General features: G+C 44.2%; 1 protein-coding gene across 4 annotated transcripts; it reads left to right on the top strand.

Moving 5' to 3' along the window:
* LOC306920866 (PH domain leucine-rich repeat-containing protein phosphatase 2-like) lies at positions 1-6,681 on the top strand. Of its 4 annotated transcripts, none has more exons than XM_079497821.1 (6): positions 1-129; positions 2,747-2,944; positions 3,410-3,644; positions 4,080-4,623; positions 5,195-5,427; positions 6,078-6,679. In XM_079497821.1, the coding sequence occupies exons 2-6, from the start codon at positions 2,862-2,864 to the stop codon at positions 6,411-6,413; spliced, it is 1,431 nt and encodes a 476-aa protein (XP_079353947.1). In that variant the 5' UTR covers positions 1-129; positions 2,747-2,861; the 3' UTR covers positions 6,414-6,679. The 4 variants fall into 4 exon arrangements, with proteins under 4 accessions (XP_079353947.1, XP_079353950.1, XP_079353949.1 ...); XM_079497824.1 differs by having other exon boundaries at positions 5,195-5,392; positions 6,078-6,184; XM_079497823.1 differs by lacking the exon at positions 2,747-2,944 and having other exon boundaries at positions 6,078-6,681.
* Positions 6,682-18,399: the final 11,718 nt, after the last annotated feature.

The following is an 18,399-nucleotide window of genomic DNA, read 5'->3' as shown; positions in this document are numbered from 1 at the left end:
GCAGGAGCAGCTCCGTTTGCACTGGTCACACAAAGAGACTAAAAGTTACAAGAGACTGTCATAAGAAAGGTTAGAAGGACCTAAGACTGAAGAGATTCCCTTCTTTGTTATTTGCACGCAGCCAACAAGGTATTTGTATTACTTTGGTAAAATGTTTGCATCTACATGCTGTGCATGTCATGTCGTATTTATGTTAATTGTAACGTGCTTGTTTTATTGTATTGTTTATAGTTTTCACGGTGAATTTGGAGGATCCACAAATAAATCAGTTTCAAGGAAACCACTTGTGTCTGTCTGTGCTCGGAGGGAGTTACACATATAATATGACAGCACCACACACACACACACAGAGGCATTGCCTAAAACACATTAAAAAACTCAAACATTCCAGGTGACTAAAATGTGACTAAATGAAAACTATTCAAGGGACTGAAATGAGTTTGCTGCCAAAAACACAACACTGCAGGATGTCACCTCAGCCACGCGTATGTGTGTCAAGACATTTTATTAGCAACTACACACACCTGTTGCAAGGTCCCCTTTTGGTGTTTTAAACGTTTACTGGGGACCCCCTGGAAATCCCACAAGGGCCCCTGGTGGTCCACGGACCCTGAATTGAGAAGCACTGGCATACATTCTAAGCATTTATGTTCAGTTAGCTTTTATAAATGTAACTTTAAACGTAACAACAGACTGCGCTGCTGTCTAGTCGTGTTCAAACCATTGTGATGTTGCATTACCTACGTTTACTGGGGACCCCCTGGAAATCCCCCAAGGGCCCCGGGGGGTCCACGGACCCCGAATTGAGAAGCACTGGCATGCATTCTAAGCATTTATGCTCAGTTAGCTTTTATAAATGTAATTTTAAACGTGAAAACAGACTGCGTTGCTGTCTAGTCGTGTTCAAACCATTGTGATGTTGCATTACCTACGTTTACTGGGGACCCCCTGGAAATCCCCCAAGGGCCCCAGGGGGTCCACGGACCCCGAATTGAGAAGCACTGGTATACATTCTAAACATTTGTATTCAGTCAGCTTTTATAAATGTCATTTTAAACGTGAAAACAGACTGCGTTGCTGTCTAGTCATGTGCAAACCATTGTGATGTTGCATTACCTACCTTTACTGGGGACCCCCTGGAAATCACCCAAGGGCCCCTGGGGGTCACCGGACCCCGAATTGAGAAGCACTGGCATACATTCTAAGCATTTATGCTCAGTTAGCTTTTATAAATGTCACTTTAAACGTGAAAACAGACTGCGCTGCTGTCTAGTCGTGTTCAAACCATTGTGATGTTGCATTACCTACGTTTACTGGGGACCCCCTGGACAACCCCCAATGGCCCCTGGGGGGTCACCGGACCCCGAATTGAGAAGCACTGGCATACATTCTAAGCATTTATGCTCAGTTAGCTTTTATAAATGTCACTTTAAACGTGAAAACAGACTGTGCTGCTGTCTAGTCGTGTTCAAACCATTGTGATGTTGCATTACCTACGTTTACTGGGGACCCCCTGGACAACCCCCAATGGCCCCTGGGGGGTCACCGGACCCCGAATTGAGAAGTACTGGCATACATTCTAAGCATTTATGCTCAGTTAGCTTTTATAAATGTCACTTTAAACGTGAAAACAGACTGTGCTGCTGTCTAGTCGTGTTCAAACCATTGTGATGATGCATTACCTACGTTTACTGGGGACCCCCTGGACAACCCCCAAGGGCCCCTGGGGGTCACCGGACCCCGAATTGAGAAGCACTGGTATAGATTCTAAACAATTGTATTCAGTCAGCTTTTATAAATTACATTTTAAACGTGAAAACAGTCTCTTGTTATAGATATTATAGTTGTAGTTAAAGTACACAGTGTGAATGTCCCTTAACATAACACCAATGCTGAATAGTACTAGGGAGAACATGATAGTATCCGTCCATAGACTGGCCTCTGGTGACCAGATAGGAGCATTACTGCATCTACATTAAGGACAAGTATACAGCCTACTGTACATCCTCAGGGTTCATTGATATAATCTCTGTCTAAAATAGCAGATCTACAAGCTCGGTAGCGCGGCACCGATTGCCGCGCTACGAGCTTGTAGGTCTGCTATTTTGGGGGCCTCTGTCTGTCTGTCTGTCTAACAATCTGTCTTGTCTGTCTGTCTGACAGTCTGTCTTGTCTGTCTAAAATAGCAGATCTACAAGCTCATAGCGCGCCACTCGGTGGCGCGCTACGAGCTTGTAGTTCTGCTATTTTTGAAAAATCGTGAAAATATTTATTTCAGAAAACTGGAGGATTTAGAAGATTTTTTTTAAATTTTGAGGTCAGGCCTAAATGGGTTAAAGTATGTTTTGTATGAATAATCTAAATCTCCAAAGTCACTTGTAACTAAAGCTGTCAAATAATTGTAGTGGAGTAAAAAGTACAATATTTGCCTCTGAGTTGTTCATTTATGTGTTGATGTGTGTGTGCTGTGTTGTGGACAGGTTGTGTTAATGTGTGTGCTGTGTTGTGGACAGGTTGTGTTAATGTGTGTGCTGTGTTGTGGACAGGTTGTGTTAATGTGTGTGCTGTGTTGTGGACAGGTTGTGTTAATGTGTGTGCTGTGTTGTGGACAGGTTGTGTTAATGTGTGTGCTGTGTTGTGGACAGGTTGTGTTAATGTGTGTGCTGTGTTGTGGACAGGTTGTGTTAATGTGTGTGCTGTGTTGTGGACAGGTTGTGTTAATGTGTGTGTGCTGTGTTGTGGACAGGTTGTGTGTGTCTGTGCTGGCAGTGGATCGTTTTGGGGACAGCGGCGTAGAGGCAGCTTATGGCATCTTTGACGGTGACCGCAATGAGGAAGTGCCTCGACTACTGCAGTGCACCATGGGAGATGTGCTATCCGAGGAATTACAGCACTCCAGTGTGGACAGCGTGTACATGTGCAATACCTTTCTCACCTCACACAGGTTGGATTATCTAATAAATACACTGGTTCTCAGAGTAGGCTCCGGGGACCCGGGTTTCAGGGCATCCACAGCAAAATAAGGAACAATGTTTAAATCTTAAACTTAAACCTATTTTAGTATTTGGCTATTTGAAAATAGACCATCTACAAGCTTACGTGTCGCAATGTGACATGTTGTGAGCTTGTAAATCTGCTATTTTCAATATACGGTTAAAAGGCCTGAGGCAAAATACAGTGTCAATCTAATATATTGCGTAAATTTGAATTAAAAACTATTTAGACGATATTTGCCATCAGTACATCAACAGTGTTTGCAATTAACAAACGGATCATTGTGCTGCCGCTGCTGTGTTGATTTATAGGTTGCGAACAGCTGCTTTAGGGCTCTGAAGCTGGTGTGTGTGTGTGTGTGTGTGTGTGTGTGTGTGTGTGTGTGTATGTGTGTGTGTGTGTTTGTATGGTACAGGAAACTAGGCATGGCTGGGCAGAAGCTGGGAGCCTCTGCCCTGCTGTGTTACATCCACCACGAGCCTTTAGGGGAGCCAGGAGGCGTGTTCAGCCTGACCGTGGCTAACGTGGGCACCTGCCAGGCAGTGCTGTGCCGAGACGGCCAGCCTCTAGTCCTCTCTAAGGTCCTCAGCCTGGAGAGCAGTGCCGAGGAGATGGAGAGGGTTAAACTAGCCAAAGCCATCATCACAGAGGTACTAGTTATTGCACTATTGCAAATTTCAAAAATAGTGAAGATAGCTCATCTACAAGCTCACAGCGCATCGCGATGCAACTTGTAGATCAGCTATTACAACTCTGACCACCAAATTGCACCATTTGTAAGATATTGATTCTAATTAGAAGTTGTGTAGTGATTTTTACAGTGTACCGAATGACTATACATAACCAGCCAGTTTCATTACAAGAGTTTAGTAATCTCATCAAGGCTCAACTAATAAGTTGCCTATAAAACATGTTTTTTGAGGATAGAAAAATCACACATGTCTTCTTGAGACATTATGAAAATATTGACTGGTTGGAAACTCTTTATACTTTTCCAGATGCAACACTTTAGGATGAAACCCTACATGTACTAGACTGTGTTCTACTCATGTTTACATGTTTATCTCTGTTCTTAATGTTTGCAGGACAACAAGGTGAGCGGAGTGACGTGTTGCTCGCGCCTGCTGGGCTGCTCTTATCTCTCTCCGTGGGTGCTGCCCAAGCCCTGGGTGCACACCGAGCCCCTCTGTCCCCAAGACCAGTTCCTGATCCTGGGCAACCGGGCGCTGTTCCAGAGGGTCTCCTACCACGAGGCCGTGCGTACCGTTCAGACCGTGCGCGACCCGCGCGCCGCCGCCAAGAAGCTCTGCTCCCTGGCCCAGAGCTACGGCTGCAAGGACAACATCGGCGCCGTGGTGGTGTCTCTGCACATCGGCGAGGACAGCTGCACCTGTGAGCCGCCGCTCTCTGCCGCCGGCACTGAGCCCCGAGGAGGGGGGCCGACCACGGCGTGCCCCGCCACCGCCTTACCGGCCGCCGTGATGATTCTCGGCCCCGCCACTGCCGAGCCAGTCACTCCCTCGTGCAGCACCGCCGTCGTCGTGTCCGAGTTCAACAGCGAGACGTCGGCCTCCGAGGTGGGCAGCGAAGCAGGTTCCACTGCCTCCGATGAGCAAACCTCCTCACAAGGTTAGTAAAGTTTAGAATCCGTTTTTTTTAACGTTGTTTGACTTTTTTTCCTATGCACAGCTTTGTGTGTGTGTGTTTGTAGCACGGAATGTGATGTATGATGATATATGATGGCAAGAGCGCCCCTCACTTCACACAAGTGTAATTTTTTATTTAGTTTTCACTTTTTTTGTTTTTCAATTTCAGTTAGTGTTTATAGTTCGTTTTTTAATTAGTTTTAGTGTTGTTTTTTATTGTAATGTATGGGGTAGGGGAGAGATTCAAAAAGTTCAGAAAAACGTGTCGCATTGCATCGCTGGCACAGCAATAATATTGGAAGATTTCACATCCACCCAAAATAGGCTTTTGGGTGGATGTGTCTTATTCATTCATTAATATTGGAATCCCCATCAATGATGTTATTGGTAGACAGGTTTCCGTACACTGTCCACCAATGAGACGCAGTGAGCGAATAGGCACAAATGGTGCCATCTTCTAACGAGCATGAGGACCAATTATCTGAAGATAAGATTTAAAATGGGTGACATGCTCCTTCTTTAACCAGTGTATGATAGTAACCCTGCCTCCTCAGGCCCCGTGCACCGCCCAGAGAGACGCTGCAGCCTGCATCCCGCTGCCACCACCACGCTGTCTGGCGTTATGGTGCCCGGCTCGGCCGGGGCGGGGGGGCCTCACCCCGTCTTGTTCCAGCGGCAGCCCTCCAGTGCCACCTTCTCCAGTAACCACTCTGACAACGGGCTGGACAGCGACGACGAATTACCACTTGAAGGTGTGATCTCCAACGGCAGCAAGCTAGAGGTGGAGGTACTGTTCGACACTGGACCGATTCCAGAGTATTCTGTAGTACTGGACTGATCCCAGAGTATTCTGTAGTACTGGACTGATCCCAGAGTATTCTGTTGATCTCGTTATTACGACACTAGTTGTTTAAGCATAGCGTGGGATACTGTAATTACTGTGATTGGGTGTGTCTTGTTTGTGCGTAGCGCAGGTTACTGTAAAGGGTGTGCTGTCGTAGTGCAGGTTACTGTAAAGGGTGTGCTGTCGTAGTGCAGGTTACTGTAAAGGGTGTGCTGTCGTAGTGCAGGTTACTGTAAAGGGTGTGCTGTCGTAGTGCAGGTTACTGTAAAGGGTGTGCTGTCGTAGTGCAGGTTACTGTAAAGGGTGTGCTGTCGTATGCAGGTTACTGTAAAGGGTGTGCTGTCGTAGTGCAGGTTACTGTAAAGGGTGTGCTGTCGTAGTGCAGGTTACTGTAAAGGGTGTGCTGTCGTAGTGCAGGTTACTGTAAAGGGTGTGCTGTCGTATGCTATCATTCATTGTTGATGGCATTTTAAGCGTTAACCATCAAAAATGGTGTGCTTTAACTGCTGGCCACTGAATTTGCCCTGCGGGATCGATAAAGGTGTCTGTCTGTCTGTCTGTCTGTCTGTCTGTCTGTCTCTTTATCTATCTAGGTTGACATCCATTGCTGTGCGTTCCAGCTGCGTTCTGGCCCCCCCGCCGTGAACCCCAAAGACGACATGGAGAAGCGGGGTTGTGACTATCCCAACGGTAAGACGCGCAGGCAGACCAGCGTGGTGGTGTCTGCGACCAACGGCTGCCTCCTGGCCGTCTGCGGCCGAGAGATGTCGGACCTGAAGAAGTCACCGTCCACGTCCAGCCTCTTTGGCAAGAAGCTGTCCAACGGCTCCGTGGTTGCCCCTCAGGTAGCCCTGTCACAATTACCCAGTGGTGTGGGGGAAAGTACTCAAATGTGTTGCTTAAGTAAAAGTATCAATACTGCAATGTAGAACTGCTCCGTTACAAGTAAAAGTTCGGAATTCAAAATGTACTTGATTAAAAGTACGAAAGTATTGGCATCAAAATGTACTTAAAGTACCAAAAGTAGAAAGTACTCACTGTGCAGAATGTCCCATTTCAAGTTTTCAAATGTATTCAAATATTTTGAAAATAGCAGATCTAGAAGCTCACTGTGAATTTGTAGATCGGCTATTTTCAAATGGCCGAAATGTATAGAGCTGAAGTGTTTAATATATGTTTTATAATAATAATCTAGTTATTGAAATAATTATAATAATAATATTTTTAATAAAAAATAGTTTTCAAATGAATGTAAAAGTACAATATTTGCCTCTGTGATGTAGTGGAGTAGAAGTAAAAGTAGGGTACTTTCGATCACATGATCTCCTCATCGCAAATTATTTGGGATGACTCGTTTCCATTTCATCTGTATAAATGAGTCTGTGGAGAAATGCATCGTATCATGTGTGTAACGAAGACTCTGACTAGGACGTTGGGCTATATGATATATGACATGTTTAGTATGACAATCCCTATATTTGGGCCCGAGCCGACCTAGTGCTGATATCGATAGATATGGTAGAACCATATATGGATAGAACCATATATGGATAGATCTAACTGGCTTAGTCATCGTGACAAGCCTGGTCGGAGAATATATAGAGGGTCGGCTTCAGGGAGAAGGCAGAAGTCAAATCATCCTGGTTTAAGTTCTAACCGGACACCACTGCGGGGGTCCTAAGCTAAGTAATCAGCAATACAGCCTTGAGCTATTTTATATGGTCCTTCTTGAGTACGGATTAGGGCTTACCGCAGTAACGGGATGCTGAAGTCTTCCAGACACATACGAACCAAGGTATCTGGCTTTACAACCCATATACCTTGAGTAGCTTCTATGACTCAGTGGCAAGATTCTAACCAGATGGTAACCCAGTCGCTGCCAGAGTCTGAACACTCTGGCAGTCCTGGCTGCTCCGCAGGTGAGCAGCAGCATCTCGAAGCGGTGAGATGCACTCTGTTGCCGCCAGAGCATGAACGCTCTGGCGGTCCTGGCTGCTCCTTAGGTGAGCAGCAGGGTCTCGAAGCTGTGAGACCCACTCTGTTGCCGCCAGAGCATGAACGCTCTGGCGGTCCTGGCTGCTCCTTAGGTGAGCAGCAGCATCTCGAAGCGGTGAGATGCACTCTGTTGCCGCCAGAGCATGAACGCTCTGGCGGTCCTGGCTGCTCCTTAGGTGAGCAGCAGGGTCTCGAAGCTGTGAGACCCACTCTGTTGCCGCCAGAGCATGAACGCTCTGGCGGTCCTGGCTGCTCCTTAGGTGAGCAGCAGGGTCTCGAAGCTGTGAGACCCACCCTGTTGCCGCCAGAGCATGAACGCTCTGGCGGTCCTGGCTGCTCCTTAGGTGAGCAGCAGGGTCTCGAAGCTGTGAGACCCACTCTGTTGCCGCCAGAGCATGAACGCTCTGGCGGTCCTGGCTGCTCCTTAGGTGAGCAGCAGGGTCTCGAAGTTGTGAGATCCACCCTGTTGCCGTCAGAGCATGAACGCTCTGGCGGTCCTGGCTGCTCCTTAGGTGAGCAGCAGCGTCTCGAAGCTGTGAGACCCACCCTGTTACCAGAATCTGGATGCCAGAATATCGGAGCCGTGAGACCTCCCCGGCCCTTAGAGTCAGAGAGCACTGGTGATGTGCAGGAAAGAGAGAGCACTGGTGATGTGCAGAGCACTGGTGATGTGCAGGAGAGAGAGCATTGGTGATGTGCAGGAGAGAGAGCACTGGTGATGTGCAGGAGAGAGAGAGCACTGGTGATGTGCAGGAGAGAGTGCACTGGTGATGTGCAGAGCACTGGTGATGTGCAGGAGAGAGAGAGAGAGAGAGCACTGGATATGATCACCTCCCTGAAAGTAGCCAGGGTTGAAGTGATGGCGTCGTGTTGTAGACGCCAGGGTCGAAGTGGTGGCGTGGTCTTGTAGACGCCAGGGTTGAAGTGATGGCGTCGTGTTGTAGACGCCAGGGTCGAAGTGATGGCGTCGTGTTGTAGACGCCAGGGTTGAAGTGATGGCGTCGTGTTGTAGACGCCAGGGTCGAAGTGATGGCGTTGTGTTGTAGACGCCAGGGTTGAAGTGATGGCGTGTTGTTGTAGAAGCCTGGGTCCGAAGCTGTGGACCACCTTTGATACGGTCAAGAGGCCGTTACTTCAAACTGGAACTGCATGGATTGGCTGACTCTGACCCATTGACAGGGAACGCCCTTAATGGGTGGCATGGGATTTGATCTTGAGGTTTGTATGACCCACCGTAACATCAAAGGAAGAAAGCGGGACGCCTGGACGCCCTCAATGGGGTGGTCGGAATGGCTGACGCTTGATGTTCAAGCCTCCGTATGCTTGTATTGGGGTGGCCTGAGGGATCTACTGTTCAAGCCTTCTAGATATGGTACAGATTTCCATGGGAAATCTGGGGGTGGCAGAGTGTAACGAAGGCTTTCACCTAGAGCTTTATATGTCATTAGGGCCAGAAGGCTCTGGTGGATATCATGAGAGCATTGTCTGGACAGCATGAGGATGCAAGGGCATCGGAGCTATATCAACCCTCCCATAGATGTTGGAGCAGTCGGAGGACGGCAGAGGCTTCGTTCACCGATAGGATATCGAGATGAAAGTGCAAGCTGATGGAGCAGTCGGAGGACGGCAGAGGCTTCGTTCACCGATAGGATATCGAGATGAAAGTGCAAGCTGACAGACCAGAAGTCCAGGTTCATAGGGACCGAAGTAGTCCAGCAAGGAGGCTGGACGGTCACTCTCGCAGAAATGACCATGAGCATAACCGGAGACGAACAGTCATCATGCATGGTACGGTAGTACATCGTACACCAAGCAACCAGCAAGACGGCAAGAAGCCGTATTGTCAGTACTGTAATAGCGGCACACACCATCCTGGGGTATGCGGCAGGTTCAAACGACTGAGTTTAATGGGGAAACGAGATTTGATATGACAGATGAAGCTGTGTTATCAGCAATGGACGTCGTCATCAGGCAAGAAACTGTAAACTACAGACTAGGAGTGAACTGTGGTGGAAGGCACCCTCTGGCTTTTCACAATATTAATGGGAGCCGGACCCGGTTGAACCGGAGAGCAGATGAACATTTGCGGAACCCTAGGACACCTAAGATCGAGACGGGACAGGATGTACAAGAGGAATTACCGCAGCCAGCTTTTACAATCCTGACTAAAGCAGGAGAGTCCTTGCATGTGGGCTATCCACCGCCTAAAGGGAGAAATGTCATGTTAAAGGTGTGCAAAGTTCTAATTTGCAATTGTGGCAAAGTAATGGAAGTATATGCAGTTCTGGATGATGGTTCAGGGCGAACCATTTTGTTACACACAGTTGCCAAGCAGGTCGGATTGAAGGGTCAACCTGAAGAGTTGCGTATCAGAATCATGAGAGATCTTCAAGTTTTGCACGGGGTGGCTGTATCTTCCGAGGTATCTCCTGCCGTACAGCCAAACCAAGTCAATAATATTGAGGGAGCATTGATCGCCAAATAGCTCGTATTGTGAGCATACACAGATCGTCAGCAGACTAATGGAGAGAGATTAACATCTTCGAGAGCTTCCCTTGCTGGATAACTACCAGGCCTGGCCTGTTAGAACCTAGCCGAAAGAAAGGACAATTGTCTGAGTCTTCTGGATGCGGTATAGATTTCAACGTGAAATCTGGGGTGGCTGTAACGAAGACTCTGACTAGGACGTTGGGCTATATGATATATGACATGTTTAGTATGACAATCCCTATATTTGGGCCCGAGCCGACCTAGTGCTGATATCGATAGATATGGTAGAACCATATATGGATAGAACCATATATGGATAGATCTAACTGGCTTAGTCATCGTGACAAGCCTGGTCGGAGAATATATAGAGGGTCGGCTTCAGGGAGAAGGCAGAAGTCAAATCATCCTGGTTTAAGTTCTAACCGGACACCACTGCGGGGGTCCTAAGCTAAGTAATCAGCAATACAGCCTTGAGCTATTTTATAATGTGCTTATAATTTAAATCATCTATTTTCGCCATTTTTGAAAACTTTGGAAGTATTAAATGATCAAACAGAAAAGTAATTTTCTGTTACTAGGCAAACTGAAAAGACATTTTCAACTATATATGTATTTTTTATGCCAAAAACAGTTAAATTGTTACTCGCATCAATGGATTATTTAGGGACATGTCAGATAAACATTTGATCGTCAACTAAACTGTCATCATGATGACAACCCTACCCTCAGGACAGCCATAACGCCATCGAGGTGGCCCTGGAGGCTCCCAAAAAGAAGTCGGGCTACTTCACTGCCCCGGCCCAGCAGGACCCAGAGGATCAACTGATTGTGCCCCCGAGTCTGGAGCAGGATGTCCGGGAGCAGCTGAGAGGCCAGACCCCTGTGGTCTTGGGTCCCCCGGTGCCGTCCACTCCCCCTTCCATTAGAGACCTGGTGTGGGACCACCCGCACCCTCCTGCTGCTCCCATGCTCCATCAGCACAACCACACCTCCATGCTGGCCCCCTCTGCAGGCCCCACTCACATTCTACAGCAGGAGGTGTACGACACTGCCCTCTAGTAGGAGAGCCAGAGTAACGCACCAAATGCCATGGCAAAAGGAGGCAGAAAGGAGGTCTCTCTGTGGGATATTCAAATTGGAGTTGCCATTCAGACCAGACATGGTAGATGTGTTGTGACGTTTGACAGATGGAAAAGCGATTGATGTCCGTCAGCACGTCGTTCTAAGCTAGCGAGTTGTCTGAATGGGGTTGAATCTGGTGGAACTGTGTGAGCGGGGCGTCGGCGGCACAACTCGTGACAAGAGGTTGTGGAAAGAAATTCATGTTCCAAAGGACGAATAATAAGCCCCATGCCTGAACTGGAATACCTCATGAATTTAACATTGCAGAACACGTCAGCAACATTTCCCTTTACTCGGAAGGTCTAGCAATCAAATTGCTATCCTGAATTGGGATGATCACTCTAATGATCTCCTCTCGAGGGGTCCGTCCGGCGGTCTTTCAGGTCCAGGAGGAAAATCCCTGTGAAGAAAAGGTGAAAAAGTGCCTACTGCGGATGAATCAGCCCAGACCAGAGCGTGTTGACATTCCCAGCTGTAAGAGAAAAGCTACTGTGGGATTGTTCAACGATTCCATTCAGTAGGCCTATGTGGTGAACCCTATGTATAGGATGTGATCCATCTTCAAAAGTTTTTTTTAACTAAGGCCTAATTCATGCGCTGTCGTGTGCAGAGAACGGCTGGGAATGGCAGGGAACGGCCGAGAATAGCAGGCCTTCATTAGCAGACCTTGTATGTCGGCTGTCCTCGACATGCGACACCGTCGTGCAACCAAGTATGAATCGGGCTTTAGTCTGTTGAATTTAGGCACTGGTTCACGTGGATGTTCCGCTAGAGAGGACATTAATTTTGAATTGTTGCCAAAAATAATTGTAAGAACTTAATTGTCATAACCGTGTAAAGCCAACACTGTAATTTGAGATGGTGTGTGATTAATTATTGTCCTCACAAATTGCATGGGAAAAACAAAAGGTTCAATTGGAATGGATTATGTTGTTTGGTCATCAGAGAATCAAATGAAGATCTAGGAAGTGTGGAAGAGTCATTTGAACAAAACAATTATCAAAGTACTGTACGCAATGAGGGCAAGGCTGGATTTATTTAGAGACATGTAAAATAAACATACTTTATATGTATGTACCGTATGTTATGAAATGTCAGTGTACTCTGCTGGTACATAGATGACAAATTCTAGTCAACACACACTGTTTTTGTTTCTCTTTTGAGGCTGCTACCCAAGTACCCATTGAAATTTGTTATCTCAACTAAAATAATCTTCACGGGCGCATTCAGTTTGTTTGTGTGACAAACTAACTACAGCAGTGACAACTATGACAAGCCATAATTTATCTATCTCAGTGGGTCTTTTTTTTAAATTATTCTTACTGTTTTACTGGCTAGCATATCATCTACAGATCCACAGCAAGTTAAACGTATGGTCTGTCGGTCTTGTTTTATGCAGGAAAGTGTTGTGTGGTAGGATCTGGTCCCTAGAGGTAGCGTGACCCAAATGGGAGAATGCCAGTCCAGGACAATAGGTGGGTGTGATTTTTGTGTTGCTGTTGTTGTCTTAGAACAAACGACAGCATTCATAATAATTGGGACAGTCTATGTCTCCCACACAAGGTTTATTATGCCTTGTTTAAACCCATTAAAACCAGGAAAAGCATCCGTGTCATTTTAGATTTTAAACCCTTTAACCATTATTTTATACTTTGGCTATTCAAAAATAGCAGATATACAAGCTCATAGCACGTCACGTTGTGCCATGCTATGAGCTTGTAGATCTGCTATTTTTGAATCTGGAACATTTGTGCAAATCTTTGAATATATATATATATTTTTAAAGTGAACATTTTTAACTCAAATCTTTGCTTCTGGGGGTCCCTGGAACAAAATATTTTGAGATGGGTGTCCGCGGCCAAATTCATATAATTTGGGGGGGTCCTTGACATGAAAAGGTTTGAGAACCAATAACATAGAAACTAGGATTTAGAACAGCGGTTCCCAAAGTGGGGTCCGGGGACCCCCAGGGGTCCTTGAGGGAGTTCAAGGGGGTTCCCATCTAAATGATGGTTTGGAACCATCATCAATTCTAAAGGTACTGCATCCTCTGCCGCCGTGTGTTTGCCAAGTATAGGTGATGAACAATGGAATGCAGGTTACAGTGTTCATTGGTTTGTCAAACACCATCGTGCAGTTCTAGAAACCCCTGTCTAGCCATTCCTTTAAACCTTGCCTTGTGCCAAAACAGAGATTGTAGGGAGGCCAAACATGTATAATTACTAGTGTCATTTATTGCTCCATCTAGATACTATTTGGTTATTGGTGCTGCTGCATTCAGTAGCTGCATCTTCCAATTGGATCTTCCAATGTTCCCATATCGCCTTAAAGAAGCACTACTACTATTCTATGTTATACCGTCTCCCTGTCTCTTCGTGACTTGCATCAGTGGTAAATAGAGGGAGGACAAGAAACAAAGAAATACCAACCTACCCTTTTAATCTGTATTCATTAGACTGGAATGATCGGTAAAATATTTACCGATTGATAGATTCATTACTCAATTTTGCCATTACTTTTTTCATTTAAAAAATATATGTTCAAAGCACTTTGTAAAACAAATGAAAACATTTGTTGTGGGCTATTATTTTTGCTAACTTCCCCCAGGATAGGCATGCTGGGGACGTTCAAGTGGTTAACACGAGAATCTTAGCATCAGCACCATAAACAACATACCGTAATTGGGCCTCGATAACGTTGATATACCTGGGCTATGGTACAGGTATAAGCCAACAGCATATTGCCTTTGTGATCACTCTCTTCCCAATTGTTATTTGGAAGTCTTTGTGTTCATTATTGATTATACTGTAGTATTTTTCCTAAGGTGACAAACTACTTAGATAATTCCTTTAGAAAAGTACAGAGCGCCTTAGTTGCTGGAACTAAGGGATCTTGGAAGAAGATTTTGTATGTCTGTGTGTGTGCGTGCGCACGTGCATGTATGTGCATGAGTCTGGATCCAATCTTTGAAAATGCTGCACCTGTCAGCATCCAAACTTTGTGCAGGCTTCCAGTAGGCCGAGGTCCTAGAATGGTAAATAAATGGTCCTAGGAAGACAACGCAACCCAAACATATTCAAAGTGTCCTAATGGTGGTGCTATAATAGCCCACTTTATATTTTGGCCGAAAACTGTAGAAGGTCACAGTACAACCAAAAATGTGGTTTTTTTCCTGGATTCCCTGGCTCATGTAGCAACTGTCCATATAGTAAGTCCATTTCTTCAGAATACACACATTTTTCTACTACTAAATTTACAGATTTTGTCCAAAACTCTCACGTGACCCGCCCCGCCCGCCGTGCAATAATTGAGCTGAAAATCTTGTCCCGTCGGCCGGGACAAGATTTCGATCTTTCAAATCGGCGCGGGCCGGCCCGGTTGCCGGCCCCGCCCGTACATCACTAGTACATACATGTGCTTAAGTGTAGACCTTTTCTGTACATTCTACACTGGGATGTTGGAGATAGAGCTTTGGGACAGATGCTAATGTTTAAAAAAATATTTGCACACATTTGACATTTTCATACTGCATTTTTTAAGTTGGGACGAGGGTTTTTCTTTATTAATTCCTGAAATGGAATGGGCCTTTTTGTTTGACTTGTCTTATTGCATACAGGATACTGTTGTAAGGCACTAAAGTATGAAGACTTGATGACTTCCCTCATACAGATATGCAAAGCAAACTGGATGGAAATGATATAGTAACTGATGGTGTGCCTGTGTGAATGTGCGTCTATGCGTTTGTGCAAACATTTTGCATTTATGTGAGTTTTGTTAAGGATCTACAGACCATTAGTCAGGTTCAATTGTGCATTTGTGTGTACATTCTCTCCCACTCTTCCATGGTTTAATAGAAACAAACACTTAACCCATTATGTTATACTTTAGCTATTGAAAAATAGCAGATCTACAAGCTCATAGCGCGCCACCGAGTGGCGCGCTATGAGCTTGTAGGTCTGCTATTTTTGAAAAATCGTGAAAATGTGGCACAGATCTTTGAATATAATATTCTTTCAGAAAACGTTTTATTTATTTCGACGTCGGGCCTAAATGGGTTAAATATCCTTACAGTTAGTATACATACTGTCGAGCCAGAGGGAGCACAGGGTACAGTGAAGTCCAATGTTTTTGATAATAGGATTGATTCCCTTTAATTCTCTAGTGGACAAGACACCATACATACAAGCGTATGCATATGATATAACCATTCCCAACCTGTGAGGATATTGCAAGTGGGCCCTCAAAATTCACTATGGTTTTATTGATATTACAGTACGGAAAAGTCCTTCTGCACACCTACAAAGGACAGGTGCGTCGGATAACAGGAACTGATGGGTAGAAAAAAGAGAATCCCGCACACTGTCTTCACCACACAGGTTGGTTTTTATTGCAACGTTTCGGTCGTCAGACCTTCATCAGGCATAAATGAAGGTCTGACGACCGAAACGTTGCAATAAAAACCAACCTAAGTGAAGACAGTGTGCGGGATTCTCTTTTTTCATTGATATTACAGTACAATAATAAAGAAATCTTTTAAATCTTGACAAATGTGTTTTCATAGTGATACCAAATAAACAAAAACTTAATAAGTAGTACACAATCGATACATTAAAATAAACATGTTCTGAAAATGCACACGGCCCAAAACATCTGATCATAATAGGTGGTCAGATGGGTGGGCCATGTGCACCTTCAAGATTTCCTAGTGGGCCCAGATCCACAAGAGGTTGAGAATCGCTTGGCTGAGTAAAAGGCTGTCAGTGTTTTTCAAATTGCCAATTCATCCTTTCCACTATAAGATGCTTATTTTTCCTTCTTTTTTTTTTTTAGATGCTGCCTGTGTTGTGGTATTGTATGTTGTATGTGGTGTGTGTGTGTGTGTGTGTGTGTGTGTGACGTGTGTGCATGCATGCATGTGTGTGTTAAGAGATGTTAGACTAAATGCACACATACAAGTATGCATGCATGCTCTTATGCATTATGGAATGAATGTTGTTGAGTGGTTCTGGTGAAAGAGAGACTGGTAGAGGATGTTCCAGTTGTTTGACATAATGACCAAAGTAACCATGTTTAACCCTCACTGTTCCTTTCTGTACATTATTTTCTAGAAATGCTTGAATATTTTATCTCAATGCCAAGAAGCTGATGTTTATTTTTGTACTTCATTGTTTCATGCAAATTTATATTTCCTTCTCCATTACAGAATTTAAAATGATAGGGATTGTATGGTAAATTGTTACACATTATTGTACTTTTAAGGTACTAATTATTGCTGTATTTAATGTTTAAAGCATGCCCTATATACTGTAAATCAATATAAAATACATACAGTACATACAAAATGTGATTTGTACAAAATGGAGCATATCTAATATTCTTTTATTTTAGCATGCAGAATACTGCAAAAAAAATCATGTTAAATGTTTATTCATCAGTTGATAATTGTTTTATTTAGGAATAGGACTAACAATGAGCACTTTTGCTGTCTGTCAGCCAGAATCGTACTCCTCCTTTAAACTGTTTTATTTAAAAAGCTGCTATGTCTAGTTTGGAGCAGAAAGCTGTATTTTTAATTAACCTTAAGCCAAGTAGCAATAAAGATTTATACTGTGAAATGCTATGTTATTAATTTTGTCCATTGTTTATTTTGTACACCTTTCCGATGAGCTCATTTCATTCTGACCCCTCCACGAAAAGGCCTCGTTGTCCTGAACCCTTATCTGTCATTTATACATTATGGATCAATAGTGTGGACTTAGACTGTTATTCGTCTGTGGCATTAATGTCCTTACAAAGGAGCTTTTTTTTGTGGAGTAAAATACCATATATTCTCAGTGTTCTTTGCCGTTTACTCTGTGAGAAGAGTTCTCCAATAATTGTAGTCAATATGCACAAGTTAGTTTTCATAAAACATGAGCATAACATTTTGTTTTATATCCCTTTACATACAGAAAACAGGTGTGTTGGTTCATAATGACAACATTTTGAATAGAATGATGTCTGGAATAATATCAAATGTGTAAAATAAATTTAGCTGACAGTGTTGAGACCATTAAATGCACCTTAACCCATTTTGGACTGCGGTCGATTAAAAAAAAGGCTTCAAAATCCTATTTCTTTCCTGAAAAACCCATGTTTCTATATCAGTGGTGCTCAACCTTTTTCATGTCAAGGACCCCCAGAATTATCTCTATTGGGCCACGGACCCCCCCCATCTCAAAATATGTAGTTCCAGGGACGCCCCAGAAGCAAATATTTTAGTTAAAAATGTTCGCTCTGAAATATATATTCAATGATTTGCGCCACAATATAACAATTTTTCAAAAATAGCAGACCTACAAGCTTGTAGCGCGCCACTCGGTGGCGCGCTATGAGCTTGTAGATCTGCTATTTTTTAATAGCTAAATTATAACAATGTTTAAAACACCAAAAGGGGTTCCCGCCCCAAAATGGGTTAAGAACCATGTTAGTATCACTGCTGTTGTGGCTCTACTGGCTCAACGGCCAGTGAGGAGCCCCCACTGCCAGGTGCCTCCCCAGGAGTCGCTAACGCAGTAGCCTCGGTGACCACCGGGGGCATTGCATTCTGCTTTGAAATGTATCTCGACGACACTGCAAAAGGAGGGTGACCTCAATGTCTTACGAGAATAAATAAAGGTTTGAATGCATTCATTTTCCATCCCCCCGAATACAGTATGTGGAAGTACACCCTATGACTTATTTTTTGCACAATAGGAATACATGTTTTCATTTAAAAAAAAAAAAAAAAAGGTATAAAATGTATACTTTGACATTCTACTGTAAAAACAAAATGTAATCCTAATTTCCGAACAATAATTAGTGTGAACCCATTGCAGTACCAACAAGTACCCCTAGGGGTTTGCAAGCCGGACGATGCACCACTGTGGATTTGAAACTCTTGTCTCCATGATGATGGTGGACAGATACTTTACCAATGCACCATTATGAGCACCTTACTTGTTGTTTGAGTCATTTATTAAGACAAATGAAAGATGTTATACACTAGTATATTTATACTAAAGGAGGCAGCAAGAAAAAAATAAAATACATCACTAAAATATTTCTTTAAAAAAAAATGTATAGAACGGTTAAAAATACTGTGAACTTGTATCATGATGATGATGATGTATGATGATGTATTGACCCACATGACTAGCCTGAATTTTCATTTTGTTTCATTTCATTATTCACTGCTGGCACGGCATCCACACTTAACCCATTTAGGCCCGACGTCGAAATAAAAAAAACGTTCGCTCTGAAAGAATATATATTCAAAGATTTGTGCCG

Source organism: Electrona antarctica (assembly GCF_951216825.1).
Source record: "Electrona antarctica genome assembly, chromosome: 3".
NCBI lineage: Eukaryota > Metazoa > Chordata > Actinopteri > Myctophiformes > Myctophidae > Electrona > Electrona antarctica.
Note: the sequence above shows the minus strand (reverse complement) of the source record. Positions and strands in the feature narration are given on the sequence as shown.